General features: G+C 35.2%; 1 protein-coding gene across 2 annotated transcripts; it reads left to right on the top strand.

Moving 5' to 3' along the window:
* Positions 1 to 266: 266 nt before the first annotated feature.
* rab11fip4b (RAB11 family interacting protein 4 (class II) b) lies at positions 267 to 21,340 on the top strand. 2 transcript variants are annotated; one of them, XM_051111889.1, is made up of 14 exons: positions 267 to 580; positions 7,623 to 7,839; positions 8,021 to 8,209; positions 9,875 to 10,003; positions 11,914 to 11,949; positions 14,378 to 14,477; positions 15,010 to 15,113; positions 15,343 to 15,483; positions 16,089 to 16,170; positions 16,548 to 16,685; positions 17,197 to 17,355; positions 17,772 to 17,849; positions 18,625 to 18,768; positions 19,368 to 21,340. In XM_051111889.1, the coding sequence occupies exons 2-14, from the start codon at positions 7,655 to 7,657 to the stop codon at positions 19,482 to 19,484; spliced, it is 1,602 nt and encodes a 533-aa protein (XP_050967846.1). In that variant the 5' UTR covers positions 267 to 580; positions 7,623 to 7,654; the 3' UTR covers positions 19,485 to 21,340. The 2 variants fall into 2 exon arrangements, with proteins under 2 accessions (XP_050967846.1, XP_050967847.1); XM_051111890.1 differs by lacking the exon at positions 17,772 to 17,849 and having other exon boundaries at positions 269 to 580.
* Positions 21,341 to 21,742: the final 402 nt, after the last annotated feature.

Here is a 21,742-nt window from a genome sequence, read left to right on the forward strand (position 1 = left end):
TAGATTTTTTCATTTTATAACTGGATCTGAAAATGTTTCACTTGAATTGAGTTTTTGTAATGTTTCAAGTCCTTAAGCCTCTCAGCTTTCAAACTAACACACTTGTTGTTGCCACAGTGACTAGGTGTACCTGCATATGCAAATCCTTAAGACAAGAGCCAGTGTGCAGCTTTTTTAGTTCCACCCACAGGACCTCCTCTGAAGCTGGTTGCCTGGCAACGGCCATAGAGATTGAGAAGGGGAGAGTAGGAGTGGCTGGAAACTCACAACTGCTGTCAGAGATCTGTGAGTGTTTAGAGGGAGGGTGTGTGGTCAAGCAAGCCTGAACTGAGCAGTGTTTTTGCACAAGTTTCAGAAACTATTAGATTTATTCAAGAAGTGAGCAACTGAAAATAGCCCACATAAGGATTCTCTCTCTTTTCCTTGACTGTGGATTACAGTAGTTAAAGACTTTTGAACAGAAGCATACTAGTGGATGAGGCCTCACCTGTTTGGATTTCATTTGGATGACAACAGTGGATAGTAGAAGTGGACAGCGAGGCGTGGAAGAGATCATGGTCACTCGGATGTGAGAGACAGGGTAAGAGGAGTCCTTAATATTGTGTTTGACAGAAGGAGGAAAGAACTATAAGGAATATAAAGAATTAAAGTTAAGGGTTTCATGTTTGTGTTGCTCACTCATGGATTACATTCACTTGTTCCCTACTCATTTTTGTTACTTCTTACACTCTGTTTTGTTTGTTTTCCCTCAAGTCTGACATTCTTTACTACCACTAATATACTAATATACTTTACTAATATAATATCTTTTGTTAGTCTCCAGCCTTGTTCTCTGTTGTACCTGTCTCTTTCTCTCTTTCGTTGTTAAAAAGTCTAATTGCCCTGCAGTCAGTTGATAATGAGATTAATTGTTAATTGAGGGCAGCTGGCAACTTGTGTGCATAAACCTAAAAGTCATTTTTAGTAACAGGCTAGCAGCAGACATGATCAATATGTAGGTCAAATTATGTTTCACAGTTGTTTCTGACCTTGACACTTTGTTGTTTTTGCCAAACATAGATTGCCTTTAAAAATTATTTCTTACATATTAGAGTGATTAATATTAGAATGTCATCAACATGTTGAATACTTTCCATATACTTGTAAAACCTGGTAGAAGGTAGACTGTTATGAAGTTTTGTAGAATATACTCACTGTAATCTCACAATCTTGTCTAAGCTAACAAATGTAAGTCTTAATCATATAATTGACAATAATCATGTTCTTTGGAACATGTAGAACACAGCTCATTGGGTAACTAGACCAGCTTGAGCCATGACAGATCATTTAAAATGTATTCTAGGTGAGTGTTTTAGATATGATTTGAGTGTCAGTGAATATGGGTGTCAGTTGCTTAAATATCTGGTCTGTAACTGAAACCTACAAGCAGAGAATTTCCTTACAAATTGTAGTTGTTTATCTCAAATTAAATAAGATGTTAAAACTGCTGCTGATAGTAGGCTTTGGAGAATTCATCACCATTACACTGATTTTGGCTAACTTTAATATTGGATTTTTAAATACATAACGTTTAAAGTTAAATTGTTAATGGAAGTATGTAAATGTGTTTGAGACAGTGTGGCAGCCCTGCTGTCCCTATCTATCATCTTGCTGACATTTGTTATATCACCTGTCCCTCACCCCTGCAAATAGTCTTTCTTTCTTTTTTTCTTTCTCTCTGCTGTCTCAGTTAGTTTGAGTCTGCTAAATATAGACACAACAGGACCAGGGCATACTTGAATTTAATTGCCCACTTGACTTTCCACACACTTAATGTTTTGTGTAAAATATTCACAAACCAACCTGCATAAAAACGTCTGAAAAGCTGTCAGAATTTATATTTTGACCACTAATCAATTGTGACATGTTTTTTATTAGAATTTATTTATTTTTTTAAATATATTTTTTTTATATTTAGAATACCTACAGTTATTCAATATGTATGACATTTAGCAGCAGACATGCTTTGAAAAATTTTAGCTTTTTTCTGGCTTTGACAGTGTTGTTAAAAGTACTCCTGAAATCCTGTAAGTCCTTTCTGTATCTCTGTGTGAAGATATCTTTCCTCTCGGCTTGAGTTACCACTTTAGCACAGTGCAGGTTTCGATGCACTTTACAAGCTGCAGTCTAAACAAAGACCAGCTGTATGTTTGAAAATAAATACATTAAAAAAAAATAAAAAAAAAAAAAATTTATATATATATATATATATATATATATATATATATATATATATATATATATATATATATTTTTTTTTTTTTTTTTTTTTTTTTGGTCTGAGAATGATGCATTTAGGAAGTAAACCTGGTCTTGGCAGGGAGTTTTTTGTGTTGACAAAACCCTAGTTTGGACACATTGTGTAGGTTTTTTTTTAATTTTTTTTTTGGATTGCAAAAATTGCAGTGCATCTCATGGTGACTCATTGGTTCCTGTGCATCAGCTCAGCCTTGTCGGATCGTTTTGTTTTTTCCTGGGTGTGTGTGGGAGTGAAACTGTCTCCTAGGCTGAGTGAGATGTGATTCAGTATGATGCGTTATACTGTAATCATTGTACAAATGGAAAATACACTTGTCACTTCTGTTCTAAAACTGTGCTGATTCCAGATTTTATGTAATAAAATACCATGAGATTGGCAAGATGTATATGCGACAATTTTAGACATCTGATTTTACATTTTAACATATGATTTCAGCCTGCCTGTTCACACCCAGTTTTGCCAATGTGCAAATCTTCTTCCTGTCTCCTAAAATGATTTCACAATTAGCTGAACGCCCTGAATCAGTGGTCTAAATATTCTTATACATTCACATTCTGTGTCTCACTATTTTCCCCTTTTCTAATCTCGAATCTGTCTTGCTTAAATCTATAAAATAATACATAATAACTGTCTATGTAAAAAAAACACTGACGTTTTCTACTGTAACAGATATTTTAATCATAGATAAATAGCAACTTACATAACACAATTATCTTTAAGATGTAGTGCAGCTATTGTAGCAGTAATATCATTCTACCTCCCATAGGTCGCTTAGTACTGTCCAAAGAGTTTCTGGGCTCACTTGTGACAAATAAAAGCATTTCATAGAAATCCCTCAGTATAGTAATCTCTCCTCTCTTCATGTGACACAAACACCTGAACCTGCTTCTAGGTCAAATGGAACAGTCAGGTGTTGTACAGAGTGCAGAATCCATTGTGATTTTCATAAGGGCTTATTTTATTCCTTTATTTATTTAAAAAAATACATCTTTTTAAAAACAAAACGTTACTTGTAAAGTATGGTTAAAAATAGTTAATTCATTACTTTTTACTCCAGTGAATATGTGTCATACTAGGTTTATTTTTGAAAGTCAATTTCTGTATTGGGACATACCTTAATTCTTTGGCTACAAGAAAGCTATTGAACATTTTCACAGTTTCTGCTCAGGAAAAAAAAAATGGGTTAAGTTACAGTGGAAACTGCCATTAAACTTACATTTTCGATTCATCAAAATATCAACCATTAGCAGCTATTACAGCTCTGCATAATCTGGGCCTAAATTCATTTAATTCTAAACTTAATTGGCAATGAATTGTTGAAGATATTAAGGTGTGCTGACTCAAAAATCTTTTAAAAGCCTGGGCCAAGTTTAAACCAGTAACCAGGCATCACAGCTGGCAAAGGGGCATGTCTGACTTTGACATGTATATGTTGCCATTATTGTTTAATCAAAATGAAAATTATTATTGCTGGTCTTCAATGATAATGTCAAGTTACTTTAATGTATTTGCACCAAAAAATGATAAGGATTTATGTTGATATCGTCCAAAACCACACTTTGCCAGGGGTGTTTCCAAACTTTTGGAGGGCAGTGTATTTATTTATTTATTTTTAAATTTTAAAACAGTTAAAAAAAACTATTATTATTTATTTTATATATTACTATTTCTTGCACTAAAACAATTATAAACCTAATTATGAAACGGCTGAACATTTAACATGCATATAACAAATATCATACCATTAACAATGCCTGTGACAGCATGTCTTCCAACCTGACATTTAAGAGAAATTACCTTGTATTGAGATCCATTCTATCTATGAGGTAAATATCTTTATGGAAACATTATACAGTTGACTGGCCCTTGCCTAAATAAATGCTAGCGTGGTTTTATTGGGTTTACTTAAAATTTACTTTCAGCTACAGTATACCAAACACACTGTCATATTAGAATTTTACTTTTTCAAGGATTTGTGTTTTTGAACTTTTATATTAGATATATTAGATATTTAGATATAATGCCATCTTAATATAGTCTGGTGGTGAATCTGTGACACCATCTCCATGTGACAAGAAGACCCAGTCTCTAATACACATATTTGTGTGTTACAGACTAAAAGGTTAAGAAAAGTACAGTTATCTACTGACTTGGATAAGTAAACTAATTAGCTTATCCAATAGTTTGAAGTGTGTATGCACTATATGTGTAGTGCTGCTGCACATTTGACTTGCTTTGATTCAGTTGAGTAAAGAGGCCTGATGAGGATTGCTACGATTTCTCTAGGCAGTGAGAAGTTAAATGGAGCTTATGATGATAAGCTGTTAATAAGACGGAAATGAGAACAGGGCCCAAGGGCTCTTTGGTTCAAGGGCGGACATGAGACGTCACATTCCAAAAAGCATCTATGAGACCCTAATGTACGCTATTGATTCTGTAGTTGTCTTTAGCTGCACCCACTCTGCCCTGGGAAGGATAATGTTTTTATAATTTCTCCTTAGTGATATTACATGAGTTTACTTTCCTAGCTTCTGTTGTTGCAGTTCATGTAATTACCTGACTAAACCAGTTTGTTCTTTTGGGAGCAGTGTTTCACCCTGCATAAAACAGAGACTTCTCTAAGAATGATGTAAGAGGCAGGTGGAGAAGTTTGTCATTGCCAAGTTTACTCTTTCTTGTCTTACTTAATCCTAGTATTGTGTTTGAATCCACAGTCACAAGCTGTTGTTGCTTTTTTCCTTCCTTTTCACTTCAGCTGGTTTTGAGTTAATTTTTATATTTTATTATTATAATTGGGGCACCTTTGCTTTCTGTCTAGACTCTGCTTACTGTACATGTTCAAACAGTTAGGCCCCATTCAGTTTTGCTTACTGTATTCATGAAACAGCTGTCCACAGTGGCCTTGAAGCTGTTTGCTGAAATCCATTAAAGTATTATGTAGTAGCTGGTGGGTGGTATGTTTCTGACTTCTTAATGCAGTTGACTGGTGGAAGACTCTCACGTAATTTACTAGACAATCAGTCATTGCTACTTCACAGTTTCTCAATCCTTAACAGTATTGTGTTTGTGCTGAAAATAGTTTTAGATATTTTACTTAATGACAGATATTTTTTAATGACAGCTAGGAAAATCATGAGAAGAGAACATAAAAAGATGTCTGTGCGTGCATGGGCCAACATAAGAGTGTCTATGATAAAGAAAAAATGTTTAAAAATATAACTATAACAAAAACACATGTTTATGCATTCTTAGAAATGTACTTAGAAGAGTACACATCATTTAACAACATTACAACATTTAAAAATACTTTAAAAAAAACAAAAACAAAAAATTCTTTTGATTTAAATTCATTGATAATTTTTTTGATAATGATATTTTACAACTAATCTTGCCATAAAAATATCAAGTTATTTGATATTTTAAGAAACTGACTATGACAACGTGATATCTGAAGGGGTCTCTTCTATATTAGTTTTATTTTATCCATGATAATGCATGAGGATTACATCACATGTGCTGTGGTTGAAATATTCACATTAAGAGAGATACTCCTTAAAGTTCTTATCTTTTTTCTTATCCTTTTTGTTATTGTGACATGGCTATTTGAAGTGCCCTCCTGCTCTGTTTACCAATTGTTTTCAGTTGATCAAACAAAACAGCAGAAACTTTAACATAAATCTACATCATTAAAAACACAATTGTTATTAGTATCCAGTCATGTCAGGTCTCGGAGGTTCACAAAGAACATGTTTTCACACAGCATGCCTTTTCAGTTTCATGCATGGCATATTGTCTGCGCAAGGGATTACATAATGCTTGCAACTGACAAGTGTTCTCAACATCTAAAAAAAAAAACACTTTTCTAAATGTTAAAATTATTTTAGAGACCATTATGTAATATTATTCTAAAGTGGGAACTGCACTGTGAAATGCTATTGCCTTTTGTGCTTTTCATACATGCATAATGAAGCATTCAGAGTTCATGTACAGATCACTTTCTAGCATTCAGAGAGGATGTTGGCATCATTTGTGTAAGAGCTTCCTGCAGGGCTTTAAATGTCATGTTTCAAGTTGTGGCGAGTTGTTTGCATTTATAATCAGGTGCTCAGACATACAGTAGGTACACATACTCATACCCTGCTGTTATGAGACAGTCAAGGATCATAGTGTGGAGGAGGAGATCTATTCACAAATACAAGAGCACATAATTACATTTTGTGACCTGTTTTGATTTTGTCCTATGCCACAAAATGTAAGAAAAGTGTGTGTTTTGTGTGTGAGAAAGAAAGTGGGAGAAAAAGTGTCTCAAACCACTTTGTGTGTGTGTGTCTGTGTACTCAGTGCTTCTGTGTATGTAGGACCACTCACTGTTCAAGCAGCCTGACCACACACTGGCATTTTGTATCCCTGCCCCCTCATGTTCAGCACAACAGAATACTAAAGAGCTCTCTCTTTTTTTCTCACACATGCACACCCACCTGCTGTGTGCTTTCAAAAGTGACTGTTAGTTGTAGAGCCAGTTTGTTCAACCACAGAAGTGCGTGATTGATTAAAATTGGGAAAAGAGGTTGTACCTTAGCAGTTCTGTCCATTCTGCCCCATTTAAGCTGTGTAGCTTTTGTTTTGTAGTTCTGTCACATTAAAGAGTCCTTCATCATTTCCTTCTGTGTTTTTTTTTCATGTCAAGACATATTACGAGCAGTTTACTTCCTTCTGTTTCTTTTTTTTTTTCTTACAAAACCAAGTTAAAGTCATGTGGTCAAAACACACACACACACACACACACACACACACACACACACACAAAAAGAGCCCTGACTTATTAACCACATGACTGTACCAAGGTCAATAAGTTTCTGAAACATAGTTGTATTTGTAAATGCATAATTTCTGATATTTGTTTAAAAAATAACCTTGAATATTACATTTAAAAACCTTTTGGAATATAATGACTATGATGATTACGCCTCATGCAGTTTTTAGTTACATTTATATGGTATAAATAGTATAAACGTGCTTCAAACCATATGAAACCAATATGAATACAAAGAATTTAACACTGGATTTTTAAAAGTTTTTTTCTTTTTTATGACCCTAAATAGTTTCTAGTCACTAATATTACTAACATATCATGTGAGTGAACTGTTGATATCCATATTCACAGCTTGTGAGGCACCAAAACAGGGCTGTGGTTATCATAGATAAATGCCATTGTCACTCCCAGAGATTTTATCCCTGTCAGATATCCATGCGTTCACGCTATTTTCATAATTGATTCTGTTCTTATGTAACTCAACAGTCTAATCTCTTTTGCTTTTAATAGAACAGTCAGGACAGGTTGGGCTACCAGTTATTATGTCCACCCAGGAGTGCCCAGAGAGTCCAATGCTTGAGGATAAGGAGGGTGGGGAAGGCAGAGGGGTGGAGAGAGAGTCGGACAGAGACAGTGCAGTAGACAGCACTCTATCGTCAGAGATATCGGATGGAGGGAGAACAGGAGAAAAAGAGGAAGGGATTGGGCTTTGCCTCCCAGGAGAAAAGTGAGTGCATTTATATCATGTTTTCTTGTATACATAAGACTAAATTTATGAATTTGCAAATCAATGAATGAACTGAATAATTATTGATTTCACTGATGTTAAGTGAAAAAAACTAAATCTACAAAAAAGTGCAGAAAATAAATGCTTTTTAAAATGTCCATTTCTTCTCTCATTTCTCAAGGCGTGATCAGATGTATAATCGCTCTGAGACTTCTGATCATTCTACACGTTCATCTGCTTCATTAAATGAGGAGCAGTTTGAGGACTATGGAGAAGGAGAGGATGGAGACTACACTCCTAGCAGCCCCTGTCCAGACGATGAGATCCGCATTAATGGATGCTCAGATCTGGGCTCTTCTGTTTCCTCCAGGTGTGTGTGCGTGTATTATTTTTATTATTATTATTATTATTATTATTATTATTAACATCTAACCACACCAGTATTCTCTCTCCGTTTCACTGCCCCAAAGCCTGTTTTCAAAGGGATTTACTTTAAATTGAAAGCATGATTAGTTTAGAAATCCAGAGATCTGTCTTCATTACACAAGATTTATTTCAGCATGTATATATTAAAGACTGTGTTAGTGGATGGAACTGTCTGACTGTGGGAAACTTTTTCACTAACAACGGATATGTGTTATGGTTCTTTTTGGTCCTGACACAATATCCAAAATGATGGATTTTCAATGTCAAAAATCAAGTTGCACTGAACCCCTGCTTTTATTATTATTTGTAATTATTAATATTGTAATTATTATTATTATTTAAGCACAGAGTAGAAAACAGCTTTTGTGCATTTATTTTGTTAATCAAATTTACTTTTACTTAATTTTACTAAACATGTTTACCTGTCCCCCCCCAAACCACCACATTCTATTTTCAGTAGGGATAGGGGAAAGATTGATTCATTTTAATCATGATTCAATCTTCTAGCGATTCGAATCGATTCACAAATTTCAAAAAAAAAATTTCTAGGTAATATAATAAAAATCAATACATTCTATGAATCCACTAAAGGGACATATTGTTAGCCGCTTGCTAGTAGTAACGTTAGCCTGCTATTTTACATTACATAAAATTCCACTTACCACATAAACAAAGTAAGGAGAGATGACTGATAGGAGAACGGTGAATGATTTGCAGATCCTGAGCACCACTGACAAACACCTAATCTTGTAAAATGTGTGGTAAGTAACAGTTACTGCTGCTCTGTAGTATAACAACAGTGCGACAGCGCAAATCTTGAAAGTGAAAGTAAAAAGCAAGCATATTAATAACGGTTCCACAATTTATATACAGCATAATTACCCAATGATATAATTGCGAGAGAAAGCATTGAAATATTTTTTTCCCTCCCATCTCGTATTTATTCCCTTTACAGTTCCATAGCACATGCACATCCCTAATGGGAAGTGTAAAATAATTTACATTTATATTAATGTCATGTCTGTCTATTTTTTAACAGGTAGATGTTGCTTTGTAGTGTATATCAAATTAAACAAGATAATCAGCTTCATATGATACATATTCTGTCATCTGCTTGCAAATCATATTATAACCCAAAAGTGAAATGTTGATTTTTCTAACCCAAAAGCTTTTTTCGTCATGTAAAAATGCTTTATATTTGTACACAATATACTGCCGTTCAAAGGACGGTGGTCATGTATCATAATGACTGGATCATTGTACCTAATTTCTAAGTGCTCAAAGTGATGGTGTTACAACTCCATGTTACCACCATCCCCCAATCTTCTCTATCCAAATATTTTTCTTTGGAAGTGGCATATGAAATCTACTTGGCTCAAAAAACTGTTGAGGCATGTTTGAATAGGCATGACGCTTCTGTGGGGGAGATTTTTATAAGACTTGGCTTACTAGAGAGTCTCACTTTATTTTTTTTTCCTTAGTTTTCACTATTGTATAGTATTTTTTTTTTTCTGCATTCTGCTTATATTGTTTATTGAATGTGTTCAGAATGCACATTTGATGTGCCACAAATGTGTCTCTTTGTCTCCCTCTCCATGTTTTCTTCCAGTGCTGGTCAGACTCCTCGGAAGATGCGCCATGCTGGTGACCAGATGGATGTGTTTTGCTCTCAGTGTTGTAAGAGGGTCAGTCTGCTGAATGACCTGGAAAACAGGCTGAAAAATCTCAAAACCAACAGGTATGGCATAGACTACAGTTTACATCTGTTATGAATAAGAAAGTTCTAAGAAGAAAAAAAAAAAACTTTTTCACTCAGAGGGGTTTGTCATACACTGGGTGTAAGCTCATCTTTAGGAAGACTTGTTAGAGTTAAACCTTTGAAATGAGGGTTTAGTGGTTATTGATTTGTCTAGTTTCTTTTTAGTAATGTCACAGGAGTGACCCTTCACATCTGGGAAATAAGCATTTAGTGGCTTGAAATCCACATTAGAGGCACTTTCAGGGGATTAGTGGTTATCAGTTCATCATTGTCTTCCTGTGGGCTACAATAGACAAAATTAAAGCGACAGTGTAATAGAGGCAGGATGTTCCTCAAGGAGTTAATTTGAGTATATGAGAACACAACTGAGGTGGAGGGGCTCTGATATCTTGCTGCAGTCTCTCTGCACCACTAATGATTTACTTCCTTTTCCATACAACATTCACCCTACCACTTTAGAGCCCATTAGGGCTTTATTAGGCATCTGGAAGTGGGCTACACATACATTTATCTGACTCTGTCATTCTGTATTTTGCCATCTGTCTTTGTCTCTGTAATGTATCATTCTCACTCACATCCACATCCACACATGGACAAACAGGCAAACCCTTCTGAGGCTTTGGATATTTTGGATACTTTTCTCTTCTTCTCTTCATCTTCCCAGTTTCAAAGATTTCCAGTGAGTTTACGTCAAACTATTTTTTTTTCTTTGAGAAGGCTTGTAATCAGCTTCTCATATCTTTGCTTCTCAAAACAGAGGATGAAATAGGAATTGGATCAGATGGACCGAGGGATTTTGGGGAAGAGAGTATCATACTATAGAAGGGGACCAGAGAAAAAAAGACAGGACGGGCAATGGGATAGAGAGGAGGAATGAAAGCTAAATGCCTTGTCAGCAGGCTGCTTCAAGAAATGCATTACTTCACACCTCATTCTGTCACTGCTAGAAAAAGCTATGTCAGCAATAACTGTGTGTGGGGGGGGGGTGGGTGGGAGAGAGTTTTATGTATTAATCTTTAGTATGTGTTTTCTCGTAGAAATTGTTAATATTTAATTCTAATTGGACAGTGAAGACCTTAACAGTCTTATAGAAAGGAAGCCATTAACATTTATGTTATTCAGCTGCTTTCTGCCCTTGTTGTGTTAATCTCCTGTCCAGAAACTTTTACTCAAGTAGCAGTTGTATATTTGAGCTATAACAAACTCTTTTCAAACACTTTTTGTGAGCTTTGTTAAGGTTGTAAGTATGTAAATCTGATGTTCGTGTCAGGGCCGAAACTATATTCAAATATGTTGTAAGTAAGTCTGGGTTAAGTGCAAAAAATGAAATGTCCAAAAATGGAATGAAGCCACTTTTGGTGGCTTTTGGTGTCCTTTTTTAAACCATTAGACACACAAGTCTCATGTTTTTGTTTTGATAATTATTATCTAACATAAAATTAACTGGTATGTCTGTATCAGCCCTATAATTTGTTGATTTTTAACTGTTCCACATCAGAGCCCTTGACCATCTTGACTTGACCTGACTTGATTTGACACCAATAACTAAAATCATATAGCTAATGTGTTGAATTGTTATCTACCCCCCCACCCCACCCCACCCCCCACACACATACACAATTTTTACACAAGTGTAGGTAAGCATTGGCTGCGTTTGTCGAAGTCAACCATTCCATTCAATTATCCAAGTTATTATAAAAACATGGGAAAAATAAGTTCATCAATAATGGCAAACCATGCAAATAGACCTTCATATGTAAATATACAATGTTTACTGAACAGTTGTAGAAAAAGAAAAATGTTTTCATGAACATCAAACTGACATTTGATATATTAACACCTGTTAATATGTTCAAGTTCTAACTGGCTCTCCTTTGTTTGTTTTCCAGCCCAAACAGAAAGATCTCCAGCACTGCATTTGGAAGGTAGGTCATTCAATATTGCTCTGCTCAGTGTTTGTTTGTGTAGTCTATGCTGCTGTTAATCATTTATTGTGCTTGTTTCCAACTCCCTCACTGCTTTGACTGTGAGCACCTCCTGTGGTTAAATAAATGTTATATGAAGTTGTGATATCAGTATTTACCTTGCAATATTAACTATGAGGTGAAGACAATTTGGGAAAGGAATGTCAATTTTAATCTAATTGAGATGGTTTTAGTGAAAGTTTATACTCCAGTGATAAGTCAGTTGAAGATTCACAATATAATAGAAGCACATAGACATGGAAAATTGCTTAAAATGTGTTTTAGACCAGTATTTGCCAAACTTTTTTTTTCTTATGTACCCCAAAAGCCCCTTAGTAAGGTTATGTCAAATTAGAAATGTGTTCCTGTATCAGCACATACAGTCAAACCAAAAATTATTCAGACACCAGATATAATTATTTGAGATTTTCTACTAGTGGGTGTAGGACACTATTGTTCATTAATGTAAGTGAGAATAGCAAAATAAAGTAAACTGCGACATCATATACCCAAAAATTCTTCATACAGTGGACTACCAGTAAAATTGATAAAAAATCTGGGACCAAAAATTATTCAGACACTTTGACCTGACCATGTTTTGCTTAAGTAATTTTTTTAAATTGCTAATGCGATATTTTTACACCACAGACTAAACAAAATTATGCATTGCTTGGTAACTGGTCACCAAATTATTGATAGTTGTGTAAATATTGTCATACTAACAGTTGTCTGAATTTTTGGTTGATTGTAATCCATTACATACCTTCCTGTCAAAATTATCTGACATTATCAAGATGAATTTGTTCTGACACAGTTCTTGTCATATTCTATTACCATTTTCTAAACTATATTCAATAAACTGTGATAATGTGAAAAATGTTAAAGGTGTCTGAATACATTTTGGTTTGACTGCATGAAATATAGTGTGAAATTTGTCAGTTGCAATAAGAAGAACACAGTTTCCTTTTTATGGATGTACAATGACGTATATGTCTCCCATAAGTCTGAATCTGCTTGAAAATATATTCATTATTAATATTGTAGGTATTAAATGGATTTTATTGGATTTCCAGACTTAGAATGTTATGGTTTGTGGCATAATTAAGTTATATTAAATTGTTATATTTCATTATTAAAGGTTTGCATTGACTTCAGTGACTGCACCCCATGCTAAAACAGTTTGAGAAATAAGCAGTCTGTGTTTATTTTACTGAATTTGCTACATTAGTTGTGTCTATGGGCTTGGATTATAGGATTATAATTTTTTTGGTAGTATTATATCACATTGTGAGTGTATAATTAGCACCGTTTGTTGTTTCCTCGCGGCATCAGATAGAGCGTTTGGACACGGAAGGGGTGACGCGTGACGTCAGACTTAACAAGCGAATACATTGCGATAGAGAAAGCTTAGTATTGTTGTAAAGAACAGAGTGTGTTAGAAGTATCATCCACTTACACACTTTGTTTTAAAACCTTTTCGAGTACCCTGTGGTATGGATACCCCTGGTTGGGAATCACTGCTCTAGACATTTCCTCTGTGTTTAACTGCAAGAATCTGATCAAATGTTGCGTGGGAGTGTAAACGCTGGGTGGCAAAAATTGTGTGGGTGAATAGCAGTTTTTCTTGTCCCTTTGGCAACCAGTCACCTACTCTAAATCACAGTGACAAGATGAAAGTGGCCTGCCACAGCTGACCTAAGTGTAAGAGAGAGGGAGAAAGCAGAACCACAGAGAGAGACCAATGTGTGTAATTTGTATAATGGATTCTCATGTGTGAAATCTGAAACTGCTTTAATGTGAATGACACACAGCAATAAAACAAAGTGACAACCAAGACCTGACTCTGCAGAAGAGTTATGTGAATGTGTGTTTGTGTACACACAAGACTACGGCTTTCAGAGGCTAATGCAAGTGGGACAATAGTGTGCGTGCCTGCGCATGCGCTTGTGTCTTTTAGACAAGTGCTGTTGGTTCTGTGTGGGTGGGTCGATTGGATCGGACACTGCACCAGCTCTCACTATGCCTGTACTGGTCAGTCCCTTCTCTCCCTCATCATCACTGCAGTGCTCCTAAAGAAGCTCAGGCATGGAATTATAGATTCATAGAATTGATGAGTGGTCTGCTGCAGTGATGCAGCATGGGTAGTGTAGTTTGCAAATATTGATGCTGCAGTGTAGTCCAATCCATCCATAGGTCTGAGCAGAGAGGTAAGTGGGACGATCCTCTTGCAATATACAGCAGTCAGCATTGGATCTGAATGCTGAGGGTGCACAAAATGAACTGGTGCAGCGTGGAATGAATAACTGTAATGTTTGTAATGTTATTGTGATGCACTATGGTATTTTATGATAAAATTATTATTGTTTACATGTGTATTTGGGTCCAACAGGCAGCTGCTCCACAACAGTAACCTTAGCAGTAGTAACGGCAGCACAGAGGATTTGTTCCATGACAGCATTGACTCCTGTGAAACAGACATTACTGAGAAGGTAAAATCCCCTCACAGCATACTCACTCCCTTCCTGAACACAGCCTTGTGAAGACTGCATCACCAGTGCTGACTATCTTTGGAGTGTCTTTTTAAACACATGCTTAGTCCTGACCTGCCCTCAGGAAATCACATCCGTAGATGTACAGTAAGCTTCTTAATGCGGTGGGTCAAATGGGTCCAGATGATGCTGATGCCTTAAATTGGATTTTGTCTATGTCTGGGTATGCACTGTTATGTCCCAAGGATTGATTTTATTTAAACTAACAGATTTCAGAATTTTTCTTTTTGTTTTATATGGAGGTCATCAAATTGTCTTGAAAACTTTTGGTCATGCATTATTTTTTTCTACTTCTTTACAGTGTATATAATTTTTCCTTAGAAAAGGAGTCAACTACTTTGTATTTGTATTTTTTTTAAACCACAAAATACAATACAATTATGTTATGTTTTAGTGCTAAAAGTCATTCAGCACTAATTCAGAGCTGTTCTGCAAGTGATAGTAAGATTTGCATATTGTTACTTTGTTACAGGTGAGTTACTTGGACAAGAAAGTGACAGAGCTGGAAAATGAAATTCTGATGAATGGGGATGTGAAGTCAAAGCTGAAACAGGAAAACATACAGTTGGTTCACAGGTAAATTGCTAGCTCCACCCACCCACTCTGCAGACAAAGTTGATTTCATTGGAACTATGTTATGTGCGTATGTATTTGCATACTTGTCTCTTTAAAAAGCAGAATCTTTCCACTAGCAAAACCTTCCATGAACAAATGTTTTGCATTGGCTAAATGCTAAAAGGTCAAATTGGGCCTTAGCAGGACTGACAAACAAGCCATGATAATAATGAGGACTATGCTTCAACAGGATTCATGAGTTGGAGGAGCAACTAAAGGACCAGGAGACCAGAGCAGAGAACATGATGGAAGAGGAGCTCAGGAGACACAGAGAGGCCTATAGCCGAATGGAGAAAGACAAAAACACACAGATAGAGCTGCTCACAAATCGGTTGGCTCATCCTAAGACTAGAACTGTTTTTTTTTTTCTTGTTTTCCAGTAAAATTATCCGAACATCTTTAAAACAAGATAATTTTTCATACATTTTTCATAAATTTTTCAAAAACGTAACATGGTTAAAACAAGAAAATGTATTTGCCTGTGGCAAAAAAAAACAAAAAAAAAACAACAACTTTATTCTGTTTTTGAAAACAAATTTGAAGTTATCTTGGTACTGTATATTTTGGATGTTCAGATTTTTTTTATTGGAAAACAGAGCACAAATACTAATAATAATACAATTTTTTTTTGTCATGCAGTAAACACAATTCACACAAAAACACATTTAATTGTGTTAATTGAGGTTTTATACTCCACTGTCCCACTATTTTCCCCTCTTCCTGGGAGTTCTTCCAGTATTAACACACTTTAATTATAAAGCAGCCTCAAATGGTTCTTTATAAGGGTGTTAGACAGAACAGTGGCACCGTTGAGCCACTCAAGGGACCATTACATTTAATACAGAAATCTTCATCTAGAAATTTTGATTCTCAGGACTATAGAGCGGTGCAGGCTTATGGGTGGCTTGTTTTTATTTTATTTTTTCCCACTGGCAGAGTACACCAGCTAGAGGAGGAAAATGGAGAGATGGCAATAAACATGAACAGACTGAAAGCCCAGTCAGAGAAACTGGATGAGGTAGGACATTTTTATTAAACTAACTTAGTTTTTAAAAGAAAATGAAGCAAACTGACCATTGTGATTAAGGCTGAAAGCGATGCGAATGAGGATGTGTGAGATTGCAGAAAGGGTTTGCCAACTGAAAAAAGTAAAACATTATGAACATAAGATTATGAAAGTAGTACAGTGTGTGAAAAGGGTTTTCTAAACATCCATAAAAAAGAAGGGTTTGATGGTTAATAGTATCTGATTTAATAAAATATTATTACATCAAAATTATTTTCAAATATTGGGTCACAAAAAATTACCCAATAGTTATCGTACAGATAAATAAAAATGACCAGTAATTGACTTAACTGACTGTATGCATAAAATATTTGTTTGTGAATGTGTAGGAGAGACAGCGGATGACAGATAAACTGGAGGATACAAGTCTGCGGTTGAAGGATGAGATGGATCTGTACAAGAAGATGATGGACAAGCTACGACAGAACAGAAATGAGTTTCAGAAGGAAAGAGATACCATGCAGGAGGTAAGACCATGTGCTAATGTTTCCAGTGGGCAAACATTTAGAGCAAATTTCAGAAATGGCAGGGAATTAAATAGTCAAATTATTCAGCAAGCTGTCAAAAGCTACGGTTGTCTAATTGTGTGCCAATTATTTTAAGATATATGTAGTCACCCAAAAATATTTACAGATAGAAAAAGAGCGAGTCTTGGGCAGCTTTAGTTGCCCGCAGGCTTAAGCAGATTGTGTACTTAAAAACCACAACTGAACATAGCCTAAACATGCACACATACAAGTCTGAGAAGTTACACAAACATTGAGGAGACTAAGATGCATGAAATTAATATTCAAATTTAGTCCAGAGCTATCTTTATGCTCTATTCTCCCTAAAGGCTATGCAGCAATCATGTACTTGACTGTCACATAAAAACAGTTATAAGTTCGGAAGCTTAGTGCCTTTTCTTATTTTCTTATTTATTTATTTATTTATTTATTTATTTATTTATTTATTTATTTATTTTTCATTTATGTTAAGCTAATTGAGGACCTTCGGCGAGAACTGGAGCACCTCCAAATATACAAGCTGGAGGCAGAAAGAATGGGGCGTGGCCGCAGTTCTTCCATTAGCCTATCAGAATACAGCACTCGAACACGTGAGAGTGAGCTGGAACAGGAGGTCAAGAGACTAAAACAGGTGAGATGGAAAGCTGGTAACCTGATCTTTTGGCAGGTGTATTTCCTGTGGTGTTGGCTGTACAGTAGTTCTGTGTAGTCAGATCTTTGAGAAATAGAATGAGTGCAAATTATTTTGCATTTTCACACAACCTTTGCGTATCATTAAAAATAATAAATAAATAAATAAATAAATAAAGAATTTCCTTCTTTCTTTCTTTATAAATGTTATTATTACTTTTTAACCACTTGGAATTGGATGTAATATAACTGGAACAGTATATTTCCTTTAGTAAAGGCTGTAAACGTAATTTAGACAGTCTCCACTTTCTGGTTTAAAAAGCAAAGAAAGCACTAGAAAGCTGCGATACCAAAATAAACCTTTTTTTTTTTAAATCATCTGTCTCTTATTTAATCTTATTTACTGTGTATATGCAGAGAAGCGTTTCCAAGGACATGCCCTTTGACCTCCAGCAGCTTGTGTATGCTCGGGCACGACTCTGTCCGACTTTGATGGTAAACTGTAATTCCTGTGTAGACTTAATATCATTTAATTAACCACTAATTCACAAGAAGTCTATTTTTAGATGATCTGCGGGCTGACATGCCTTCTCATCTAACATCTAATATAGCCACACTTTTTTTGTAGGTTGTAGATTTTGTAGTTTCATGTTCCTGTCAAAAGGAGAAGATAACTACACAATACCACAAAAGTGCTGTTATACTAAATATCATCACTATCACAGCAGAGTCAGAGCCATGTTTCTCAAAACTTTCTGTTTTCAATACCACTCTAATTGTCCATTTCCTGCACTCCACTGATACTTCAGCCTTAAGAAAACGCTCCTTATTCACTTATTTGAACTTATTATTTTAACTCACTTATTCAAAACTCAGTTCACATACTTTGGGGTGAAACAAGTTCCGATGTTGTTATACTAAATATAAGCTCACTTGGACAATGCTTAAACAATCAAATTAGATGGAACTAACTGTGGTGTAAAGTAATAGAGCTGTTGCATTATTGTGAAAATAAACATTTAGTAGTGTTATGTTGGGTGTATGTGTGTTATAAGAAGATCATTTGATGATAATGATAAGATAAGATAATCATTTTTTTCATCTACAGTCATTACAAAATCATTTCAAACCAGATTACCATCATTTTCAAAGTACTGCTTTCTTCTACCAGCAGACGCTGGCCTAAACAATAAGGAGAAGGAAAAGCAAGATGACTCTTGGATCATCTTTTTGGGGATAAACTGTAACTCTGCCCTCTGCCTTATCACAGGAGAACCAGAAACTGAGGGAGCAGAACGAAGATCTAAATGGTCAGCTTCTCAGTCTGAGCCTCCATGAGGCCAAAAACCTGTTTGCTACACAGACAAAAGCGCAGTCTCTGGCCATGGAGATTGATCATGCCTCCCGTGACCAGGTAAGAGAAGTAGAGGACTTTGTTCTCAGTATTGTAAACAAAGAGTACATGACTTTGACCTACTGATAAAACTGGATAATGCTAGAGGAAGTCTGTAAATTAAAAACATCTTTTAATGTGTACCAGTGAGGAACAGAACAGTATGAAGAATTTTTTTTTTTTTTTTTTTTTTTTTTTTTTAATGTTCTCTGATGAGGCCTCTTGTGCCATATAAAATATAAAGAAAATACATGAATTTTGTGAGGTACTTAAAGGAATAGTTCACCAAAAAGCTGAAGGTAATTTACTTGCATCATACTATTCCAGTGGAGGAGGAAAAAAACGAATAACTTGAATAACTGAACTGTCCATTAGCATAAATGGGACAAAAGTTTTCTGAAACCACCAATAGCTTTGTGTAAGGAAAAAAGTACAAAATTAAAGTACTGTGTGTGTGTGTTTTAATCTTGACTTTCTCAGTAGTTCAAATCTCATTCAAAATTTTCAATTTTTGGCAAACCTTTCATTTTATTGGAAGCTTATAATGTATTGGCATTTTTTTGGAGATCTGTCCAATTAACCAGTCCAATATTATTCTAAAATTGTTTTGATTCCCACAGCTGATGGAAGCCCTCAAGGAACAAGAGGAGATAAACTATCGACTCAGGCAATACATGGACAAGATAATTTTATCTATTCTGGACCACAACCCGTCTATTCTGGAAATCAAAAACTAAAAGCCTGTCATAAGCTGTTTAGAAACTTCACAGTGGATCTAGAGCTCCCCCTGAGGTAGCACTGAACCTCAAATGACTTGTGCCTCTGAACGCACAATAACTACAATGTGCTGGTGTTTTGTGCACCATGCGACAAAAATCTAAAATATACTGGTGAAACATTTCATGCACTTTTAAACGGCATTTTTTTGCTGCTCTGTACAACACAAGGGAGTTTTCACTGGAATGTCATTATGGTTACTGAATTGCACCAACTAATATGTGAATATGACACTGGATGTTCACACAGTGTATTTGCGTTATATGGATGGTGTATATTTGCTGAGTTTGCACTGGGATGTGATGAGAAAGGTTGGGTGATTAAAAAAGAGAAATAACTACCTATTTGATGGCTAACAAAGCCTGTTCCATTCAATGTTGCTGAGTATGATTAGAGGAAAGAGACTTTTGTAGGTTTATATGTAATGATTTTGGTGAGTGTTTTTGACCGTCTTTCTATTATTATGGTATGTGAGGGAATGATGTAAGGAGAGACAAATTAGAAGAATAGAGGAGAGGTAATCGAAACTGGGACTGGAACTTGATAACACTGCCTGCTGTAAAAGAAATCCATTTTAGAGCAGGGCATTACTCTAGTCTGTGTTTGCAATGTAACGTTGAGATGTTTATTCTGACATTACTTGCAGTATGTGTGCTTTAAACAGGAGTGAAGATGCAAGAAGCTGAATGTAAAATGTGATTGTGAATGTACCAAACAAGTAGTATTTCAGGTTATTTACAGGCTTTAGCATAATAGTTTAAGACCTCTGTTCATCGGCTGAATTATGTTCTTAATGGCCTTAAGGGATTTGCACTTGTTCTTCCAAACTAAAATAATATTCAGTTAATAATTTCAAATGCAACATTCTCATGATTTTCTACAATGTGATTTAAATACAAATAAACATACATCAGATAATGCAGGTCTAAAACATACAGAAAACTGACATTTGTGTTTTTATCCCTGGAATATTTTGAATATTAGACATTTTTTAAACAGTAAATTCATCTTAAAAATGGCAACTTTTTTTTTGTCCCCCACAGTTACCGTTTCTCTTGTTCAGTCAATAGACTATATGTGATGACAACATCAAGCATCTAATTTATTCTGTGCTGATCTGGGCCTATGTTCAGCATATGGGATTCTGTAAATTTCATATTTTCTCACATAAATGCCTCCCATTTGCTTGTAGTATTTGTGACTTTTCACTCATCAGTTAAACCTCAAGTAGACCCTTTTTCAGTCACACATTAAATAGCTGCTGAGCTATAACACACTTTATACATATGTGTGGAATTTTTAACAACTTGTAAATGATGTAGAGAACTTACTTTTTTACTTGTGCCACTCATTGCTTTTACATTGTTTCTCAGTTTATTCTGTGAATATTTTTAGTCGTGGACATACCATGACAAATATCTGATTATTTCTTATTGTCTTTATATTTATAAAGGAGATGCTGGAGAAGGCGGCAGTATTAGTTTTGCTTGTTTATGAGAGAGCAGACTAACTCAGTGGCACATAATGTCACAACATGCTAAATGGTGAGACACTTTAATCCAAAAGTGGGGTATCTGTACACTTGCACAAAATGTATACTAATTGCATTTCATTTTTTGCATAATAGATTTATCTGAAATACTTTAGCAATACTTATGATTGTGGGTTATTTCTGTTTCAGATTTAAATTAGTCTCTATGAACAAGATGAGCATATAGGCATTTGCTTTTGCATGTCAGGTGTTACTGAATTTACTAAACTTGAACATGAAAAATTAACGAACTGATCTTTTAAAATAAAACAATACAAAATTCAATATGTGGCTTAAAGGGTTTGGTATATATTGTGCATCACCATGTTTTCAAGACTGATGCAAACAGAATCACAGCAGTCATTAAGAGAGGTTTATATATAATAAAAAATTTTAATCTCGTAAATGACGTACATGTGTCACAAGCAAACAGCAAGAGTCACAAAAGTTATGATACAATGGATTAAAAAAAAAAAACCCATCATAAACAAGGAAACGCAAAGGATATCACAAACAATAAATGGACAATGCCCACTTTCCATTGCTAATAGCCTACAACAATTTACAAAAGCTTTTTATTCAGAAAGGTATAAAGGTGGTCAAGGTGTGTTCACTAGGATAACTGGAACTGTTAATGTGTTTAAAACAAATAACTTTTGGAATAAATGCTGCCACAAGGCATATTTT

This window comes from Labeo rohita, chromosome 6 (assembly GCF_022985175.1).
Source record: "Labeo rohita strain BAU-BD-2019 chromosome 6, IGBB_LRoh.1.0, whole genome shotgun sequence".
Taxonomy (NCBI): domain Eukaryota; kingdom Metazoa; phylum Chordata; class Actinopteri; order Cypriniformes; family Cyprinidae; genus Labeo; species Labeo rohita.

Bases quoted from the DNA above. Each gene is read 5' to 3' on its own strand.
- rab11fip4b (XM_051111889.1), top strand. From the start codon at position 7,655: ATGTCCACCCAGGAGTGCCCAGAGAGTCCAATGCTTGAGGATAAGGAG. The intron at 16,686-17,196 runs GTAAGACCATGT...ATTTATGTTAAG, and splicing joins AAAGAGATACCATGCAGGAG to CTAATTGAGGACCTTCGGCG. The intron at 17,850-18,624 runs GTAAACTGTAAT...GCCTTATCACAG, and splicing joins GACTCTGTCCGACTTTGATG to GAGAACCAGAAACTGAGGGA.